The 22,187-nt window shown below is 38.2% G+C and overlaps 1 protein-coding gene across 11 annotated transcripts in view; it reads right to left on the bottom strand.

The window, feature by feature from the left end:
- Window positions 1-22,187, bottom strand: part of PAK3 (p21 (RAC1) activated kinase 3) — a 291,282-nt gene that overhangs the window by 98,428 nt on the left and 170,667 nt on the right. For all 11 annotated transcript variants that reach the window (XM_050776548.1, XM_050776541.1, XM_050776543.1 and 8 more), the window contains one exon: window positions 5,238-5,439. In XM_050776548.1, coding sequence (XP_050632505.1) covers window positions 5,238-5,412 — 175 coding nt within the window. In that variant the 5' untranslated portion in view covers window positions 5,413-5,439. The remainder of the gene's footprint in view (window positions 1-5,237; window positions 5,440-22,187) is intronic.

Genomic DNA, 22,187 nt, shown 5'->3' with positions numbered 1-22,187 from the left:
GAGCTTAAATTGCCTCATCTGTAAAAAGGGAATAATATAGAGTGGCTGTAAGTATTAAATCAACACATTTAAAGTGCCTGGCACATAGGTTGGCACCCAGTAACTAGTCAGTAAATGGTAGAACACTTCCTATTTGTCTTGATTTGATTTACATACAATGATTCCCTCCTATGCCTCCAGGAAGAAGGATCATCACATAATTCCCAGGCTCACCAGCTCCCAAATCTCTCTCGATTCCCCACAAATAAAATGCACATGAACTGTGCCCTCTAAAGATACAGTCCTTTACACAGCATTGCATATCCTCTGAAACACACCTAATGCTCAAGTGCAGTAGAAGACACAAAACATATAAGCATGCTTCGGTAGACACAGACGTCACACAGAACATGTCACCTCTAAATGCAGCCTCACAGCCTCACCTGCTTCTTTCCAATATGTTCTTCCAAGCTTCAAGTCCTTAACATTGATTATTTTTGGAGGCAATATGCAATTTTCAGAGTCCTGGCTGCATTCATTTGCCTCATTGTTTTTTCCTTATTGGTTGATTTATTCATGTATTTATTAATGTATTTATTTATTCATTCATGTGTTTATTCCCCACCATGTTCCAAGATGGATGTCAGGTGGCTTACAAGAATACACAAAATACAACATGATAGCATAAATTCAAAGCAGATATAAAAGTAAAAGGAAAAAACAAAAACAATAAAAATAGGAACATGAAATGGAGCCTGGCAGAAAGCTAATACAAAGTGCATACATACCGTAGAGTCCCATTACAAGTGCTATGCATTGACCACACATTTGGCTCCAAGCTTTCTAGCAGCCAACAAAAGAGAAACCTGATCAGTCCCAGATTTCACAGGGCCCATAAAATAAAATCAATGTATATGGTTAGGATGTCTCTTTCCTGGTCTAAATCCTGAAAACTTTTCTACAGTAAAGTATCATAAAATGGTGGCAAACTGTCCCTCCTAAATTGCTCTAACACCAAAATTCAGCTTCTGGAACAGTCACCAACAAAATAAATCCTCAATCTTAAAATTACATCTACTATTTCTTTTTTTTTCCTTCTACCTGTCTCTTGAAGTTCCATTTAGTCAATGAAATGTAGCTATTAAAAGGACTTCTTCAAAAACAAGCAAACAAACAAACAACAAAAAATCCTCTGCTGTCACCAAAGCAAATATTTTCAGTTAGGTAATGAAATAGACATCCTGAAATTACAATGGCCAAATTTGGAAAAACCCTCAAATATCCAACAAAAGAAAATGGTTAACTAAACCATCATGTCATCCTATAATGAAACATTATACACCATTGAAAATGATATTTACAAATACTTCACATAAATGTAGGAAAATATTCATGATAAAAATGCTAAGTATAAAAGCAACAAAACTATAGGCATTATGACTTTTTCTATGTAAAAATTATATATGTGCATACATAGCCATAGAAAAAGTCTGGAAATAAATCCATCAAAATATTAACATTGCTTCTACGATTTGTGATTATGGGTGATTTTATTTTTTTCTATATGCTTATCGTTATTTTCCAAGTTTTTGACATTGATGAACAATTTATGATGAGACCAAGAGGTACTAAAAAGAAAAATAGCAACTTAGTTACCTCTGGCTTGTAAAATTATAGGCACATTTAATTTTCTTTTTAAAATTTTCTATAATTGACATAAAAAATGGGAGGAAGTTACTTTTAAAAAATAAAAGATTTCAAAAACCTAGTTTTCTCAGTTGTTCATCGATAAGGTCCAAAATGCTACAAATACAATGATATTATGGTTATTCAGCACTTACTAATTTTACTTTTAATAGCCATCTGGTACTTATAATTATATTCAATTATCACTAATATTGTGATATTTGTGCCAGGTATTACTATCCTCACTTAACAGGTGATGAAACTGAGGCTCAGAGAAACCAAGTGACTGGCCCAATGTCACAATAATCAGTGGCAGAGCTAAACATGAACCCAGGTCTCAAGAACCCAGGTCCAGTGCTCCTTCCATTAGTTCAAGACTGACTGTGATTAAGCAGTTACCAAGAGATAGGAACACAGAAATAGTAATCCCTCTTTCCCCATGAGAGTCAGGTTCCTGAACAACCCCCAAGGTAAGAGAGTTCAGCTGAGGAGATCATGATATCGGGAAGGAAAAAAATGGGCAAAAATGAGGTCTCAAGTCAACTGTTGAAAACCCTCATATTTTTATGCAGGCAAACAATAACAACAGCACATTACATAAAAAGAATAATGAGTTTACACAGTTTAAATCAGTAAAAATGATAGGCTTTATACAGTTTCCATTTAGATCCTGAGATGATTTCCAGTGGTGATGAGGATGTATCTATCACTCATTATGGTAGTGGCAAATGGGGGTGACAGAGAAGCAATGAACAGAAGTGGACTATTCATTTAGTTCAAATTATGGATATCTATACTCTTAGAGTCAGTGAAGTCGAATCCTGAAGTTATAACAACTTGCTTGAGGCTTTATTTCTATCAAGCAAGTGAATTTAAGTGGCCCTTCTAAAGATGCTTTTGTCTTCTCAAGTCCTTTTTGAAGACACCTTAGCAGTTCTGTATGGAGCTCAATTTAATCATTCAATCTTTGTCTGAAGGCAGCTTATTAGCTGTCCAGTAAGAGTATTTAAATGGTACTACTTGATAATTTAGGCTTTTCTGAGGTTTCTTTCTTCCCAATGTAGTCTTTTCAAAAGTCTCATAGGACCTTTTAATAGAGTCTAATTAAATCAAACTTTGTCTGAAGGTAGTTTTTTCAGCTGTCCAGCAACAGTATTGAATGGCACATGATTTAAGTTCTATTGAAGATTGTTTCTGTCCAATATGATTATGTTTGAAGGCATCATAGCACCTCTTTATAGAATTGTAAGTCACTCAAGCTTTGAACAGGTAATATTTGACACATGTAAAGATGTCCATTTTAATTACCTTCTTAGGGAGGTTTTAATATTGTTCTAAAAATTTTGCTCCTGTTTCTTATAGCTGTATTTGTTTCCAGTCTCACAGCCTCCTAATTGTCTTCATCATCACTTATGATAATAATCTCTGGAGTTAACAAAGCTTCCTGAGGATCAGCCTCTAGCAGCATTAACTTGAATTAGTGTCAACAGGCTCAGATTCAACTTCCGCCAATGATTGCTCTTGTGCCAAATTTTCATCCTCATCCATAGGTTTTTCTTGTCTTTGGGAGGGATAGAGGAAAGATATTTCACCACCTCTAGCCAAGTCTTCTCACAGGTCACATTAATGACAGGCTCTGTTAAACTATCTAATGCCTCTTTGGGAAGTTACCTCCTGAAAACCCATTAAAAATCAATAGCCAAACCTTTATTAAGGATATGCCATTAGTAATGATGTAGGAGTCTCAAGCACTAGGATCTTCAGACAGTGGAAACTTCGCGAGATTGTGAAGTTATACATTAGTTTATAATAAGCCTTCCTGAATAGCCAGATCAAACACTGACTGAAAGGCTCAAGAATCTGAGACATGTGGCTAGTTATAAAGACAATCTTACCATTAGGATGCACATTGGCAAATGTACATGAAACACCAAATAGACTGAAGAATTAGCAGGACTTTGAATTCAAGGTATTTTTCTTTTTTTTTAAGTAGTCTTGAACATCCACAAGAAAGTACTGTTCAAACCATCCCTTAAGGAGAGGAGGATTCATCCAGGCTTTTCTATTTGCTTGCCAGTACGCTGGAAACTTGGCTCATTTATTTCCCCTGAGAGGGTTTAGGCACAGTTTTCTGTAGAGCAGCAAGGGTTTCATTATGAGGTCACCTGAAGTATTGGCAAAAAATGGAAATGTCAGTCTCTCTGATTTTGCTGACCTCAGCATCAGTGGGCTCTTGCTCTTCAGAAGTATTCAAAGGGTTCCAAAGCTTGAGAGTCTCGATAGCACTAAAGATTTGTGCAGGCACGTAATCCCCTTCTTCAGCCACTTCCTGAATTTGTGGTGAATACAACATGAGAGCTACAGGAACGGTTTGTTCTTTGGCACAACCGCCAAATAAGACCTGGTCTCCACATTATGGTGCACCTTAAATTCCTCAAACCATCCCTTACTCCCAACAAAAATTTTTCTGGATTCATTTCAGTGTCTAAAAACATGTCTTTGAAAACTCATCTTGCATGGTCACAGATCTCTTGCATTGAATGTGTTTCATTATTCTTCGGTTTATCTTCAATCCAGAGGTTTAACTTCATTTCCATCTTTTCCATCCTTGGGTCATGAAGAACAAAGCATCTTTTAAGTTATGTAGGTGTACAAGTGGCAGTACTGGCCATACTAATAGTTTTAGCTTTCTTTATGGTAAGAATTGTAGATTGATTAACAGTATATGTGACCTACAAAGCTATTTATTTTACCTTGAAGAAGCAGATTGAGAATGTCCTGTTTCTCTTCTAAAGACATCACCCTTCTTGCCCTCTGACAACTTTCCATGGTGTCAGTGCCCTTGTACTTGCTTCATATCTGTAGAAGCCATGTTTCAGCTTTATGCTAATTAATGCAACCTGAAAGTTACTTACTAGAGATTTCATATCCCCACTTATCACAAAGTGTTAGCATATGATATTTAAGCACCAAATGGTATTCTAAACACCAGAAGGATAAATAATAATATATTGGTGTGCTACTCAGTGCACATGGGGCTATCTAGGGGACAATAGCTTGAAGAATGAGAATGGAAACAAATGACTTAGAAATGCCTTCCCACTTACAATATAGTCAGAGAGACAATATTGTGGCAATGTGGACTGATTCCCACATACTGAATTCAAAATTTTCAGTTACCAAAAAGGTATACAGAAGTAAACCTATACCCAAATTTCCAAAAAGAACAACTTACAGTTAGGGAGGGATTATTGTAAATTGTACTCTACATTATCAGAAAGAAAGTCACTGTTGATATATTCAAGACAGTACTGTTGCTATGATTACCCTTGGCTTAACACTATGAATTTAATTTTATGTGAAAGGAAAACACAGTGTAAATGTATTTTCTGCCAGCCCACAGTAAATCAATCAAACATTCTTCTCAGACAAAATGCAACCTCTGAAGATATAGATGTAAAGGTCAGGCAGGCCCTGAACAGTCAATCCTCAAGAAACAACTACCTAAGAAAGAAAGTGAAAATGAAAGAATAAACTAGCCCATTTTCAATGCCCGGCCACTGATACTTTACTTTTATCCCCTCCTCCTGGGAAGATAGAGCGAAGCCTGGCTTTCTTATTCTTCTCTTCAGGGGCCATGGGAAGTGGTTTGGAGCTGTGGTTGAGTGCTGAAGAATCCCGGTTGTTACTATTCATCCTCAGTGGGGGAGCTGGGGGTTTCTCTTCATTATCCAGACCGTCAGACATTTTCAGTTACAACCAATTTCACAGCTCCTAAAGAAAAGGAGGGAAAAAACAGGAGTTGAGGGAGAAGAGGTCTAAAAACAACCTAATAAATATGGGGATTCTAACATCTTAGAAACAAAAGCATTGTTCTCATGTTTTCTCAGGTTTTGTGTGAGGATCGTTTTTAGGGGTTTCTCTTCTGGAGGGAAGGAAGTTACCTCCCAAAAACCCTGATGCAATTTTCAAAAAAGGAAAGTGAAAGCAGTGATTAATGACTTTCTAAATATTATAAAAACACATAAGTCCCTTTGCTTTTCCCGCATTGAAACTCTATTTTCTCCTCCCCACTACCAGTGTTTTAGTGAACAATTTACAATCTTATTTTAAAATTCTATCCTGATGCTTGTAATGGTCAGGTGATCAGCCTCCTCAGAGTTTGGAATTGACACAGGTTTGGCTGTTGATTTTTAATGGCCCATAACAGTGACTTGTTAGCTGCTTTAACAGCGAGCTGGCCTTGGTGTTTATTTCTTACATGTGCGTACCTCAGTTACAAAATGCACTCTCCTGTTTTTAATGATAATTAACTGAGAAACCATCCCATAGATCTGGCAGTTTTAGCAGAGTTGGAGTGGCTGTTAGGGTAAACAATGTTCCATATTCTCCCAAGCAGGCAGAAGATAAAGGTGGGCAAATGTCAGAGGGCCAGTTCCCGAGGAGACACCATAACCTTACTCCCTGCCACATTTTACATCTTGGGAGAAGGGACAAGGGAGGTGACAGAGGTAGCTAGCTGTAAGATCCAGTCTGGGTTTTAGGAGCTTATTTGCTCTTAATTTCATTATTCTTTTTTTTTTTTTTTTTTTTTTGAGACGGAGTCTCACTCTGTCGCCCAGGCTGGAATACAGTGGCATGATCTCAGTTCACTGCAAGCTCTGCCTCCCGGGTTCACACCATTCTCCTGCCTCAGTCTCCTGAGTAGCTGGGACTACAGGCGCCCGCCACCATGCCCAGCTATTTTTTTTTTGTATTTTTAGTAGAGACAGGGTTTCACCGTGTTAGCCAGGATGGTCTTGATCTCCTGACCTCATGAGCCACCTGCCTCAGCCTCCCAAAGTGCTGGGATTACAGGCGTGAGCCACTGCGCCTGGCCAAGTTCATTGTTCTTTAGTATCTTGTGTCTACGTCTGAGTATATTCGGTTTTCATTCCCCCAGGAGGATAAAGTAAACTGGAAAAGCATGGACTCCCCCAAGGAAATGTTTCTGTCTCCAGGTATTTTCCTACTCTAATTAAAGTCCTTCCATAAGGTCCTGACCCCAGCATAAGTCAGATACTAACAGTACCTTCCAAATGAATCCCCAGTTTGAATTCAAGGAAAATCAAATCCCTTTAAAACTACATCTCTGTAAGTTTATCAAGTATTACCTGGTACTAACTTAGGAACATAATAACTCTCCAAATATGACTTAGCATATCACTTTGTTCCAACAACATTTACTATGAACAAACCTAAGAACAATAAAAACAAGACAGGGGTCTACTCATTAACTGTTGTGCTGAAAAATTATCTATCAATCCTTTCTGGCCCTTTAGTGGTTACAATGTGTTTATTACTCTCAGTAATGCACTCTAATTTACATCATGTTATGTAGAGAATTTCAAAATTTTTATTTTGCTCTAAATTCTCTCAAATATATATAGTCTGTAACTACTCAAGAATAGGTTACTATCAATTAATAGCTTCTCCATCTGTACAGGTGATTGACAACTAACAATTGGCTTGATCTTGCTTTGAACGGAAGATCTCTTTGGTTTTGCTAAGTGTCATGTCTTGCATTATCTTAATGAATTAAGACCAATTCTATATTTTTTCAGTAATAATGATAGTGAAAATACTAAGTAATAAATGGTTTGTCACTATCACCAACAATTTCATAAAACTCACATATTCCTATTTAGGTCAAACTACAGAACAAGGTACAATCAAAAAGTAATTGGGATGTCAAGGATAAAGCATATTCATAGATACTATTGGTACTAGAGTAAATATTTTAATTGGAATATGAGACCAGTGCTAATGTGTCTGCATTATCTTTTGCATTTTGACTGTTGGTCCTTCTAAATTCCTAGTTTCTCTAGAATTAAAGTGAATTTAAGACTGACTTCACCAGCGGCATTATTCTGTACTGGACAGGTTCATGGTTTTAATTTAGTCACAGAGAACATTTGCCACCAGAAACAAGGCACTAGTTTTCTCTTTAACTTTTCTGGGTTCAAAAACTATGCACAAACATGAAGTGATTATTACATAAATATGTATACAGATATACAAAACCTAGCTTGGTAAAAATAATGAAATTTGAAAGTTATTGCAGAGAAACTGAACATTTGAAAACAGAAATACCTAGAAGACAAATTTCTAAAAAGAGTGTCTCACAGGAAGAGAAAGCCACCATTTTCTGGATAATATATATTTTCTGATGACATATTTAACTTGAGATGACAGAAGTCAGGAAAACATGCCACATGACCTCTTTAAAATGATATACAAAGCTGATCTTGCAAGATAAGACAAGAATCTGAGCCAGCCAGGGTTTCCGCTCAACTACAGAATTTAAAATACTATGCTCCTTTGTTCTTGATAAATAGGGGTGGCTGACAACAGAGTGACATTTTTTGTTCCTAATTACTCCATCTGACCAGAGAGGCAGGTAGATGCCCTGCTTCTTTTCAGGCTGCCTGATTACCCTGACCTTATTTGACCACGTATAATATAGGTTGGGAAGAAAGGAATACTTGGGATCTAAAACTCAAACTACTTCTATATTGCACTAAAAATCCCTGACCAAAAATTCAATAACACACATTTGCCATGGTCAGTATCACAGACATTCTGCAAAGGACTCAGCCTATGTGACATACATGCCTATTGCCCACGAAACTGAAAGTGTTTCAATGTCATTCAACTCATCAAGGCATCATAAGAAGAGTTGGAATACACCTTTTACAAAGACAGAAGTGAAACTGAAGAACCTATGTCCAGTTCCACACTAGGAAATTAATAAAGCATGAACCAAACCGTTTTCCTAAACAGTTCAGATATGGTTTTGTTTTAATTATCTTGATATTACTTCGGTTCTTTACTACCCGTTACAAGGCACAACCAATCATCCTCTGCTAATGATTCCAGATAATTCTGATTTGGTGTTGAAAGAATAGTACAGGAGGTCCTTGGTATTTTAACTCACCTTCAAATCAAGTGCCTCTAAGCACACTTTTAGAAGACCAATGGAGAAAGGGTAGGGACCTGCAAGGAATCCTTGAGGTTAAAGTATTTGTTTCCCAAGTGGGAGGTATCTCCTACTATTCCACAAACATATTTAAAAAGTGATTTTATTATGTTATGTTTATAAACAATGCCAGTCTACTTAGCCATGTGTTCCCCTGAGACAGCTTTCTATAAAGGATACTATTAATGGATTGCTGGTTCAATCTGCCTATGATGTCATTATTTCCAAGATCTTGAAAGAGACTATTTTATTTTGGGCGGCTGTAGGCTCTATTTCAAGAATTGTACAAAAGCACCATTATTCTCTAGGAACCCAATCAAAAAACTGTTTATTTTTAAAGTTCAACTGTTGTTGTTCATTTCTATAACAGTACAGAAACTTGTGAGTAGCACATTAGATACAGCCACGGGCCATTCATTTTACTTTTAGAGGTTGGCCCTTAGCATTGTGGAGCTAATTTTAATGGATAACCAGCAACGGTTTATATCTGCTCACAGACTGATTTCATACTTGACTACTAGGTTTTTCAGAGATAATTTAAACGGCTTTTGTAGATGGTGTATATTTTTGATTCAGCCCTTGGGACTTAATGTGGTTTAGCAATGCTCTGTAATTACACTTGCAATTCATCAGCAATAAGACATAAGCCTCTGTTTCACGATAGGCAAGGAGTCTAAATACCCCTTTTCTTCAGAGTACTAAAAGAGATTACTTCTCTCTTTCCCTGTATCTTTCTCTCTCCCTTTCTCCCCACTCCCCACACAAGTTTGAAGGCATGTACACACAGGAGCACACATGAACACATACATAGGGACCTTCATTAACTTGCCTTGACACAGAGCTTTATTGCAAAGCATTTTAGAGAAAAAAACTATTACCAAGATGCATGGTAACTATAGATTAAATGATTATAAATTAGAAACAATTGTCATTAGTCTCTCATTCCTCCAAAATGCATTCTCTTAACAAGTGAAGTGCCACAACTGGACACTCAGGGAATGCTGGGTAGGTTAAAAAAGAAAGCCACCACCAACTTGTGTAGATCCAGAAGTCAAGGGGAAAAATAGGTCATCAACTATACTCTAGCTAATGTGACCAAAGTTCACACTATGACCTATGTGTTAGTTTGAATACAACCAAAAATGCCAATTGTGTCTCTTTGCTACAAGCACTCTACCCAAGTGTGTGAAGGATGAGAATCCAGAAATACTAGTTCTACAGTTTGAGGACCATCTATTAAGCCATGAGCAATTGAAATAAATATTTTTTATCAGATATCATACCATCAGAGAAATAGAAACAACTATATGTCTGTATTATTTTGTCTGCTTTCAAAATACACATAACTATGTATTTTCATATTTTCCCAATGAAAACTAAATTAACACTGCCCTTCTTTTAAAAACAAAACCCCAGGTTAGCATATGTACAGTCATGATCTAACGAACCCAAAAGTAAATATCCAAAACCACCAGCCACGCAAGGCCATTATCACAAATCTGAGCACACGCCAAGTTTGTTTAACACCCTTTTCATAGCAAATGAGAGGATCAAACATAGGACTGAGCTGTTCATTAAGGGAAATTTCCAAGGTGAATTTCCTAATATTTCTGATATATATATATATATATGAGGGGTTACAAGAAACTTTGACTTGATGAGATGACAACCCTATAATAATGAACTGACATGAGTACATCTAAAAGAGGATGGATTTTAGGATTTCAAAGGTCAAGAACCTTTGAACTGGTCAAAGAACCTTCACTACATTAAAATGTAAGAATATTTCCAATCTCTGGAATTGGGAAATTCTTTATAACAAGAATTATCTCTATAGATAAAAAAGAATTGATTTTTTCATAATAGTATTCAGACTTCAAGTTATTAAGTAAACACAGACACAAAGTTAGCTAATGACTCCTTAAACAATGATATCAACACAGGCTTGTTCTTTGTATTGACGATGAGGTTGCTGCATTTACTATCAGAATGATATGTACACTGAATTGTACTTTGGTGGTGGGCAAAAAAATCCAAGAGTTACAACTGCTGGCTCTTTCTTGGGCTCTCTTTTAACCAAAGGCATACATTTTTGAGATGGCTAGCTGAGCATTCAGGCATAGACTTGACTGGGAAACAAACCATGCTTTGCTAACTAGCCTATGCTGATACTAAATCTACTTTATCTTGGATGCATTATTTACAAAAGAACCAACCAGCTCACTTGTGACTGATAATGTAAGAAGACGTAGTGTACATTTAACTGCCAAAAAAAGAAAAAATCATCTAGCCTTCCACAAAGGAGACAATGTCTTAGGATTTGAAAGAAATATTATACGTTGCCTTGCATTTCTACAGCAACTAGCATCTGAAGATTTCTAGTGACTTTTCAGACATTAATGCCCATAACATGCTAAGACGCCAAAGTGGGCATTTTACAGGGAGAAGAATGAACCAGATCTAGGTCTCCCAGCAGCTGTGAACCCACACTACCATTCCCAAACTAGGTGGAAAAAGGGCAGCCCAACCACTAACTATAGCCAGCTGTATGGGCCCAAATTACCATTTTTATCATCTTGTCTCAAATTGCACAATCATTATCCAAGTCACTCCCTTCATTAGATCATAAGTTCCGTGAGGGTAAGAGCCCCTCAGTCATAATTATATACTTTCATACTACTAGTACAGTCTCTTGTTCCCAACAGGCATTAAATACATGTGTGAAGTAATGAAATGGAATTCTATACATACTATGTATTTGTTACAGCTCTGCATAAGTTTTTCATAATGTTGCATAAGCCTATAGACCTAATTGTAGCAGGTCAGAGACAAGAAAGCATATTTGGAAATATCAGCACTAGTCTAACTGCCAAGTAGTTGGGCATCATTTCAAAACCAGCTACCATCTGATTACCAGCACCTCATTTTAAAAACATATGAGTTTGTAATGTCCAAAGGGCTTCCATGTCTTGCTCTTCTTTGAGCCTGACATCAACATTGTGAAGAAGAAAGTACCATCTCCATTTCTTACATGAGGAATTTACAAGCATTGAGTTTATTTTGCCCAAGGTCAGAAAAGAAAAAACTGAGAAGAGTATCCAATCCCTCAGCTCCTAAACTTGTCAATTCCCTTTCCAGTACACCAATACAATGCATATCCAAGTAAACCCACAAACACACACAGACTCTTCATATATACATTTTTATCCTCCTAAAAGATTTATACAACAGGTCTACCCTTTTCATTTCAACCCACTTCATGCTGGTACTTACTATTTCAAATGGCTTTTCCCATTTAAAGACACAAGGCTAGGTGATTTACTGACAAAACTCCAAAAGGTTTCGTTGGCTAGTTGTACCAATTCTTAGATGGCCTTGTTTTGGAGCTTGCCTCTTCTGGAGCACTCACCAAGGGAACTCTGCTATCAGAGACAGGGGTGTGCTGTTTCAGAGAGCCTCACTAGGGAGATATCATTACAGTGTGTAATGGAGGGAAGCCAGTTCTAAGATCATTTGATCAGAAGGAGCTGAGCTACTTGCTAGGCAGGAGATCTGCAAAAGCAGCCGGACAAGCAAGAGAGGCACTAGCTCTTTTTACAGCCGCCTAGTTTCAATCTTAGATCATGTAAGAGATAGCTCACTGCTGACATACATACAAGCACACTCACACAGCATACATTCATGTTCTCTCTCATACAAACAAGCAAACGAGGTCAGTTCTGCTGTAGTATTGTTGTCTGCTAACACTTTCATGAGTGACTTCCATTGTTTTCAGCAGGAACTTGACATTAATTGAGTCCAAGAAGCCAGCATATTATAGTTGCAAATTTCAACGTCAAGTTGCAAATAGGAAGTCAATAGGTATAATCCAGCATCCACACTCCATATACTGCATATAAGGAACAAATAATTCTTTTTCTTTTTTTAAATACAGTTCTTTTTCAAATGACTTCTTAAGCCTCTAAACATATGCAGCACCATACTTTGTTATTCATTGTGTGTGCTGCATGAGCTAATGCCCAGAAGATGCTAATGATTATCTTACATGTACTTATATTTGCAAACCAATGCATTATTACAGGTTTCAGCTTTGGTGCTTCTAAAAAGAGAAAATAAGATCCATAAAGAATAGAGGTAGAAATATTTTAAGTATAAAAAAACAAAAGTAATTACCCTAAAAGATGCCTCAGAGAAATTGGTGGGAAAAAAGAAAAGGGAAGCAAAACCTAGCAAGAAAACATTTCCTAGTTCTTAGAGAACATAACATCCTTGGAAGCATTTAGATGGAACAAATTAGATAGACCAACATCCCAAACAAGCAGGATATGGTAAACCAATGTCTTGAGTCTCTGGAGGTCTCGCTGTTCTCTGTTACTATGCTTGGATAATAATTATCCCCTTTATTGTTCCACCCCAGTGAAATATCAACAAATGTCCTCAAATTTAAGCTTGGAAATTCAATTTCTGAATTTCCTAGAGATTTCTGCATACCACAGAGGTGGCTGAATGTTGCTTTTCAACCTGTGCATCATGGCTCATCATCCTAGGTCCTTGCGCTATTCCCAATTTCTCTGTACCCAAATCGGCTTTCTACAGGGAAGGTGCCCATTTCACATCTGAAGAGAAGAGCTACCTGGGGCAATGGAGATTTGGTATTATTTCTAAACTAGGAACTTAGATCAATTTAGCAAAGCTCACAGTTCACCAAAAAAGTGACTTCTTGCCAGAATTGGAGGTTAAAGAATTTGAACTGGTGTAAAATGCAACACTTCCTCAAGTTTTTGCCCCTTGACCTATGTTTACATGCCCGTATTTTAAAAGGCTCAGCATGCATTTAAACATCTCATTTGGGAGCTATGGTTAAGGAAGAGGAAATAACATCTATTAAAAACAGCCTTTCTTAAATAGTGAAGGAAGAATGGAACATGACAAAACCTACTTTCTGCCCATCCCCCTTCACAATGGTAGGGGATAATCATTTAGCTGACAAGGGCCTTACCTGTGGGAATTCCCCCATCTTTGAGCCCACCAGACAAATGTTTTGCATTAAAGAAAACTGGTATGGGTATTTTTTAAAATATCATAATACACCCAAAGCAGTCTCTTTAGAAATTAAAAGCCTGATCTGAAGGACAAACTCATAATTGAGTATGCTGGTTTTCCCATGGCCTTTCCATGCCCAGCTTATACAAGCTCATAATTTGCAAGTGGCTGAACGTTTATTACTTCACTACCTGGTTGCAGCTGCTGCTGTCCACTTATAGAATATATGGCTCATCATTAGTCCATGCTAGAGTAGATGTCTACCCCAGCACAAGATCAGCTTTACTTCCCTAGTGCTCATATACATACGAAGCAAAGACTGCTATGTGCCTAAGTCTTTCTGTGGACCTGGAAAGCCCCCAAGCTGAGATCACAGGGCCCAGCCCTTACCACACAGGAAGGAAGATAGGGTATTTTGGGAGGAAAACTGCAGATAAAACAGAAGCAGGGCTTGGTGGAAGGAGCTGTAATCAGCAGGCCTGAGGGTAAATCGGTCAGTAGTTCTTGAGTCATTCCCGTGGAGACTGCAGTGTAGCCTAGAGCACATTCTGACAAAAGCACTGGGCAGAGAGAAAGGGGAGGAAACTCGGGTGTTCATAATAAATGTACATAACTCTGTATCAAATGATGCTTGTCTTAGAGTGTTCTTTTTTCTTCAAGATCGAGCCTGATAAATCCCCTATGTCACAGTACTCCCAACTATGCTAGTCAATCACCAGCTGGTTTTGTGGACTTTAGCAGATCACCTAGCATGCCCCATACTCTTCTGCACAGCTTAATAATGAAGGTCTATAGGTCACATAGCTGCATAAAGAGAGGAAAAGAAAAGATCTTATGTCAGCCCAACATTCCTTTTTACAGGAAAATATACCAACTAATGCTTTATCCTTGTTGATTTCTGGTTGACTTTCATTTCAAAAAATCCTGAGCCCAAAAAAGAGGTACTACTCTTTGAGGTGTCAGATAGTAACTGAGAATATATTATTGAGGCCCCTTAAGTAACCCATCTGTGTATGAATCCACTTACTCGAACCACAAATATTTACCAGTGCCTATGTGTTAGGCATCATACTAAGTGATGGGTGTAAGCAGATAAATAAGTGTCTAGCTCTGAGTGAGGTTATAGGCTCCAGCAGTGGGTTTCATTACTGGCCACACATTATATGTAAAATGTATGTCATATAGCGTGGAGATTCCTCAAGGATCTAGAACTGGAAATACCATTTGACCCAGCCATCCCATTACTGGGTACATACCCAAAGGATTATAAATTATGCTGTTATAAAGACACATGCACACGTATGTTTACTGTGGCACTATTCACAATAGCAAAGACTTAGGACCAACCCAAATGTCCATCAATGATAGACTGGATTAAGAAAATGTGGAACATATACACCATGGAATACCATGCAGCCATAAAAAAGGATGAGTTCATGTCCTTTGTGGGGACATAGATGAAGCTAGAAACAATCATTCTGAGCAAACTATCACAAGGACAGAAAACCAAACACCGCATGTTCTCACTCATAGGTGGGAATTGAACAATGAGAACACTTGGACACAGGGTGGGGAACATCACACACTGGGGCCTGTCATGGGGTGGGAGGAGAGGGGAGGGATAGCATTAGGAGATATACCTAATGTAAATGACGAGTTAATGGGTGCAGCACACCAACGTGGCACATGTATACATATGTAACAAACCTGCACGTTGTGCACATGTACCCTAGAACTTAAAGTATAATAATAAAAAAAAAGTATGTCATATACAGATAAAAATAGAACTACATAACAAGGATATGTGCATTGCAAAATGAGAAGTAAAATTTTAAAAAGAGGAGCTATAGCACTCCAGAAAAGGTCAAGACTCTCTTCACCTTATTGCTATATGAGAAATCATACTACCACACACAAGGAATGTGTTTGATATTATTCCAGGGAACATAGCTGCCTGGCCTTACATCCTCCCACCACCAACATTCATATGTACCAGGTATCATGTCAGATACAGGAAGCATACAAAGAGAGAAGAATAAAGACAAATCTCGATCTTCAAAGAGCTTCTAGTCTAGTGAGGAAGGCAGACATGCACATATACAATAAGAATATAGTATGATACAATCTAGGTAGGCACGAGACGCTTTGGAAGGACAGAGCAGGAAGGATAGCTAATATTCCCAGAGGAGTCAGAGGATATAGCACTTGAGCAGGGTATGGAAGGATGAGCAGGAATTAAATAGGATTTGAAAGGTAGGAAGCACTAGGTTGGCGTAAGGTATTATTATTCAACAGTATATTTCAACCAATGAATACTTCAAGCATGCTAGATTAGATATCTTAGCCTTGGGCCCGTTTCTGCTGGACTGAATAATATTGGTGCTGTACAAGTAAAAGAACAGATCTCAAAACTCTGGAAGAAAATAATATGTGTAAGACTTAAAAGCATTTTTAGAACTGTATCCATATATAAGCAGGACAGATCTCTTTGGGGGAAATTTACTAGGCACATAACACTAGGAAAAAGAAACCTTCCACGCTACATTTAAGAACTAAGTTGCATGTTGTTAGGCAGACTTAATTTGGGGGGTTGATTTTTATTTAGTAGGTTTTTTATAAACCCAAAAGAATTGTTTCTAACAGAAGGAATGAATGACTAACTCTAGCTCTACTTCTGGATTTTTCTGTGATCCTGAAGAAATCATTAAACCTTCTTAAATGTATTCATTTATTCATCATTTAAATAGTGTCTATTATGTGCTAAGGTAGGCACTGGATGCTTTGAAAGGACAATGGAAGAAGGGTAGCTAATGCTGCCCGGAGGGTTCAGAGGATATAGCACTTGAACAGGGTATAAAGGAAAGCAGGAGTTTACCATGTTCTAGGGTGAGAGATGAACAAAGTTGACCCTGCCCTTGAAGAGATTTAACATGTAATGGATGTCAGCCATGACATCTCAGTGCAAAGATGAGAAAAGGTTGCTATAGAAGGACAGACAGAGAGACTCCCAGGAGCCTGATGAAGGAGGCTTCACAGGGGACGTACAGTTGAGTTGAATTAAGAAGAACAATTAACCACACCATTTTTCAGGACAAGCAACAATGTGTATTAAGGAGATTAGGGACAAAAAAGAGGAATGGAAAAAAAATAAGATCCATAGAGACAAATTAAGATGGGTTTAATATGCCTTTCTACAAGGTTTGGACTCCTCTTGTGTATATGAAGAGGTTTCAAGTAGTGAGATAGCATGATTAACTCTGAATTTCAGAACGATTACTCAGGTGACAATGGAGCAGATGTCTAGGGTTGAAGACTCAGAAAAGGTTTTTCCTATGGAGTCAGATGTTCCAGGTAGGAACATGGGAATCATTTTGAAAAGTGACAACACTAAGATAATCAGTCAGGAGACAGGAAACACAAGCAGCATGGGAATAGGAAGACAGGAGAAGAGAGATGTCAAGAGAGGCCTCTACAGTGGACATTGGCCAAAGATGGTAGAGATGCTAGGCTTGATAGGATTAACTGTTCTCAGGACCCCAAATGGAAATTAGGGTAGAAATATATTTCTATGCCAGAAGGCCCAAAGGAGTATGGGAGGTCTAATGGTTTTTGCAGGCTTTAGTTTGCCTTTGGGATTCCAAACAGAACCATGCCTCAGTTTCCATATTCGTGAAATGAAAATAACCAAATAGCTTAGAATGGGGATGAAAAACAACTAATGAAGTTAGTGTGCTGATAAGAAATATGAATATGTTCGAAGTCCCTTGTATTAGCAACCATTAGACCACCTGTAATAATTGCACTCTAAAGAGAATAACAATTATTATAATATTTTTGGCCAATAGAACAGCACTTATAATGAGTTTTCTAGAAAATTCATCTAAATTTTTATCCAGACTTTACCAACAAACATAATAATTCTACCAAGACTGCAATATACAAAGATGAGAGGATAAAGCCAGTGACACAATAGAAATATCAGTAAAAACTTAACTAGAAATATCTAGTAGGAAGCAAGACACATATCTAAGCATCTTGTCTTTGAAAAGTATAAGCTACATGGCAAGTAATAAAATAATTGAAGGAAACGTCAATTCACATGTGGTGGAAAAACTGTATCTCTAGCTATATCTATTCCTCATAACAGAGATAGCAATAGTAAGACAAATACAATTGTAGCAGTGGTTCTAACACATTCATTTGGCATTATGAAACTGTTCAGTGGAGAGCTGGACATGTGGGATGAAGATATTTGTTTGGAGGCCATCAGCATGGAAATATGCACAATTGCTCACGAAGAATACAGAATGAGAAAGATGACTAGATCAGATATCTGTGAAACACCAACATTTAGAGGTTGGAAGAGGAAGAGCGACTAATGATCCCCGAGAAAGATGGTCAAAGAGGTGGGAGAACTGATATGTTGTCATAGAAACTAAGAGAAGAGTGCTTCAAGATGAATGTTTGGCTATGAGAAAAATGTTAGAGAGAGGCCAAAAGTGCTGCTATCTTTTTGTCCTCCCATCCTCTCCCTAACGTTTACTAAGCTTGATGTCTTGTAATTCTTATGTCAGAAGAGAAATGGCCAAGTGGAGTCACAGGTCTGTTGAAGTGTTTCCGTATGTTTTAAGAATTCCCAGACTCTGAACATTTAGTGTTACTGAAGCAACATGAGCAGAACCACACAGTATTTATGCCTCAAGAAAGATTTTCCTCTTGGTGGTGAATGGTACTACTATGGCCATATATCACTCAGCTATGTTTGGAAAGGTACTGCTATGATGTCACATTTGTTTCACTCTTGCAACATTCTGGGGATTGCACAAGATACAAAGAGAAACACCTATGGCTCGGTTTGTAAATAAACTGTAGCTCACATTTAGATATTTTTGTCACAAGAAGGATTATGTTCAGTTCAAATTGCTCTTATTTGCTATCTGTAGCCCCCAAAGGCTTTACCAAGTGAAGGTGCAAATATTCAATCATCTGGACTGGTGCTTTCTCAGCCTAGCACTGCTACTCACAAGCTGCATGACATTAGGTACATCTCTTCACCCCTCTGAAGCTATTTCTTCATCTAGAAAAGGTGATCACCTCACCAGTAGATTGTGAGGATCACATGATCCACATTTGGGAACTGCTTTGAGGTAATTCAAGACATTCTACCAATAGATGTTTACAGTTTATCGTCACAGATTTCACAAGCCATAAACAAAATCGCTATGATTCGCTGAAATCTTATCATGACCCAGGCACTCTGCTAAAAGTTACTTAGGTACAAGTTCACATAACTTTCATAACCTCTGAGATGTTATTATTACAGTATTTCCACTCCACATATGAAGAAGCACATTCATTAAGTCACTTGACCAAGGTCACAGAACTAGTAAATGTAATAGTAAGATTATACCATCCCATGTCTATGTGACATCAATGCCCATGCTCTTATTTCTGTTTCCTAAGTCACGGAAAGTTTCATATTAAATTCTGCAGTTACTCACAGCTTTTGCATGAATGTGAATGTTCTTAGGGCTTTGTCATAAGTAAACTGTGCTTCCACTGTGGTGTTTGGGAGCAAAGCCTGAAAATGAGCAGATCTTCCACCCACAAAACAGACATTTCAACAATCAGAATCAAGGGCAGAAGAATGCCTATAGTAAGAGAACCAATTGCTGGTTCCACCTACGTTAGGAATCTCTTCTTCTCACCATCCCCTCAAGTCTGTGTACCAGCAAATAAAGGTGGCATCACTTATGGCTTTACTGATTTCAAGAGAGGGAAGTAGGACTAGAGGGGATAGCTAAATGAACAGGACACATTGCTGCAAGATAAACACGTCCTAAAGAGAAACAGGAATTGAGGAAACTCTGTGGACTAGTCCTATTTTTCACTCATCGTCATGAGTGGGAATGAGCACTGACACCTAGCTTGTGGCTAGGCAGAAATAAAGACTTAAAGGAAAACAGGCAACAAGTCCTGTGAAAATCAATCTTTGGCTGCAAAGAACCATACTGTTTCTCTACTATGTCAAGGATCTGTCCCTTTGAAGGTGTCTACCTCAAAGGGCTATGGTAAAGATAATAAGCTCTATACTGTGTCAAACATTAACTATAAGCTAGACATTTTGCTAAACACTTTCATATATTATCTCATTTCATCCTCTTAACAACTCCATGAGATAGATGATATTAGTGTCACTCCCATTTTACACATAAGGACACTGAGGCTTAAGGGGGATAAGTAACTTCTCTTCACTTGATCTTAGCCAAAAGGCCTAAGAAGCAATGGGGATAATTTCTCAAACAAAGTTACACAGCTAGGAAGTGGCCAAACTGGGATTCAAATGGTGGTCTGGCTGACACCAGAGTTGGTGCTCCTAACACCTCTATTGAAATGGACGAATGGGTTATTAAACATTTTGAAAAGTATAAAATATCATATAAATGCACGATGGGTTTGGGAATGGATTTTCTCAGTGCTTCTCACTGAATTCAAACACATTCAGGCAGGTGCATTTTTCTCTTCCTAATATTCAGCCAGTCCTGCAAATTATATAAATTACCTTTGGTGAATCTTGATGTAACAGCCAAAAATTTCCAAATGTAAAATTGCCCAGCTGTTTCTCTTAAGCCAGCAATCCTCAACCTTTTTTGGCACCAGGTACCAGTTTTGTGGAAGACAATTTTTCCATGGACATGGGGCAATGGGGTGGTTTTGGAATGAAACTGTTCCACCTCAGATCATCAGCCATCAGATTCTCATAAGGAGCACACAACCTTGCATATGCAGTTCACAATAGGGCTCACGGTCCCGTAAGAATCTAATGCTACTGCTGATCTGACAGGAGGTGGAGCTCAGGCAGTAATGCTTGCTCACCCACCTCTCACCTCCTGTTGTGCTGCCCAGTTCCTAATAGACTGCAGACCAGTACTGGTCTGCAGTCCAGGGACTGGGAACCCCTGTCTTAAGCTGTCTCTTGGAGGAGGTGGTGGTTAGATCTTAATAAGTACAATATTCTCACTAAGGTCTGCAGATCACTTGTATTACTCCACTTTAGGCCCAGTAACAGAGTACTCTGTTATACAGAATAGGGCACAGTCCTGTGCTAAGCAAGCTATCTACGAGGAAGTTTACTTTGGAAAGTGACTTCTCTAAATTCTGACTGCTGTCCCCAACTACTTATGAACCATCAAGGCCTTTGGAGCCTACAGACCACTGGATTTCATGATAAAGATCCCTCCATGCCCAAGCTTCCAGACTGTTGCCTCATACTACTGTTTCATGGCAACTTGACCTTTCCCACACAAATGAAAGTACCTTAAAGGGCAATAGGTGTGTCTTTCACCCATTTGAATCTCTGGACCTAGCTCTATGTGGGGCCCACAGACAATCCTCAATCTGAGCTGGTAATGTCACTACAAATCTGGGATTGAGGAAGAAAAGAAGACAGACACTGGGTCTGTACTGATAACATGTTGCTGCTAAGGTATCCCCTTTAGGTTCTTAATTGAGTTTCACAAGTAGCTTTTCTGGACCTAGCATTGCGCTAGGCATCAAGAATCCAAAATGAGTAAGATAATATAGTTCTTGCTATCAAAGAAGTTCTCAATCTAATGGCAGGGAGTCGGGTTATATTCCAGAGAATAAAGTCTTCCCTAAGGCATGTTAGAACCCATACCAAATGGCAGCTTGGGCATATTCTGAACTCATTTTTTGTTCCAGGGCCACTCCAGCAGGAGAAACCATGTACTAGAGATACTCCTGCAAGATGCTCTTGTATTTTCAAACCTCTGGTGGCACATGACTCTTGCACAGGCTCCTGATCCATTAGTTCACTCCTGGGTTTGTGCTTCTTTTCATCCACTTGCAGGGAAATCTACAGTCTTTCTGAAGTGTAAGAAACTTCCTTCAGCTTATCTTTATCCACGCCTACTGAAAAATCTCCTCTTGTAACTTGTAACAGCTGTTGAAATTTCAGTGGGGTCTACTATCGCACACGAACACTTACAGTACAAATTTACCTTATCATCCAGCTAGTTCATTAACCTTTTTTTCCTTTCCTTGAGTGCCATGTTCCAGGGTTAACAGGGTATTAAGCATACCTGGCTAGATTAGAGGTGCCTGGTGGAAGCAGGCCTGCCCTTTCCATGTGTGTAATCAGCAGGCAATTTCAGATCATAAATATAAAACCAGAGACATGCACTTTTGCATAAGAAACCATTAGGAGCACATAAAGAAACACATCCTTCACCTTCCTTTCACCATAGGAAAGAAATGAGGTAGCAAGTTAAGCCATAAGCTTCCAGAAAATAAACACACCATCTAAACTCCAACCTGTGTTGCACAGGACTGGCTAAGGCTGTATTAGAGATGATTTCTGAAAAAAGAAAAAGTATGGGGAAAGGATAAGAAAAACTTGATTATGGGTTTGAGCCTTTTCTTTTTTAATCCTAGACATAAA

The sequence above is a fragment of the Macaca thibetana genome, chromosome X (assembly GCF_024542745.1).
Source record: "Macaca thibetana thibetana isolate TM-01 chromosome X, ASM2454274v1, whole genome shotgun sequence".
NCBI lineage: Eukaryota > Metazoa > Chordata > Mammalia > Primates > Cercopithecidae > Macaca > Macaca thibetana.
The sequence above is the reverse complement of the archived record's forward strand: the minus strand, read 5'-3'. Positions and strand labels throughout refer to the sequence as shown.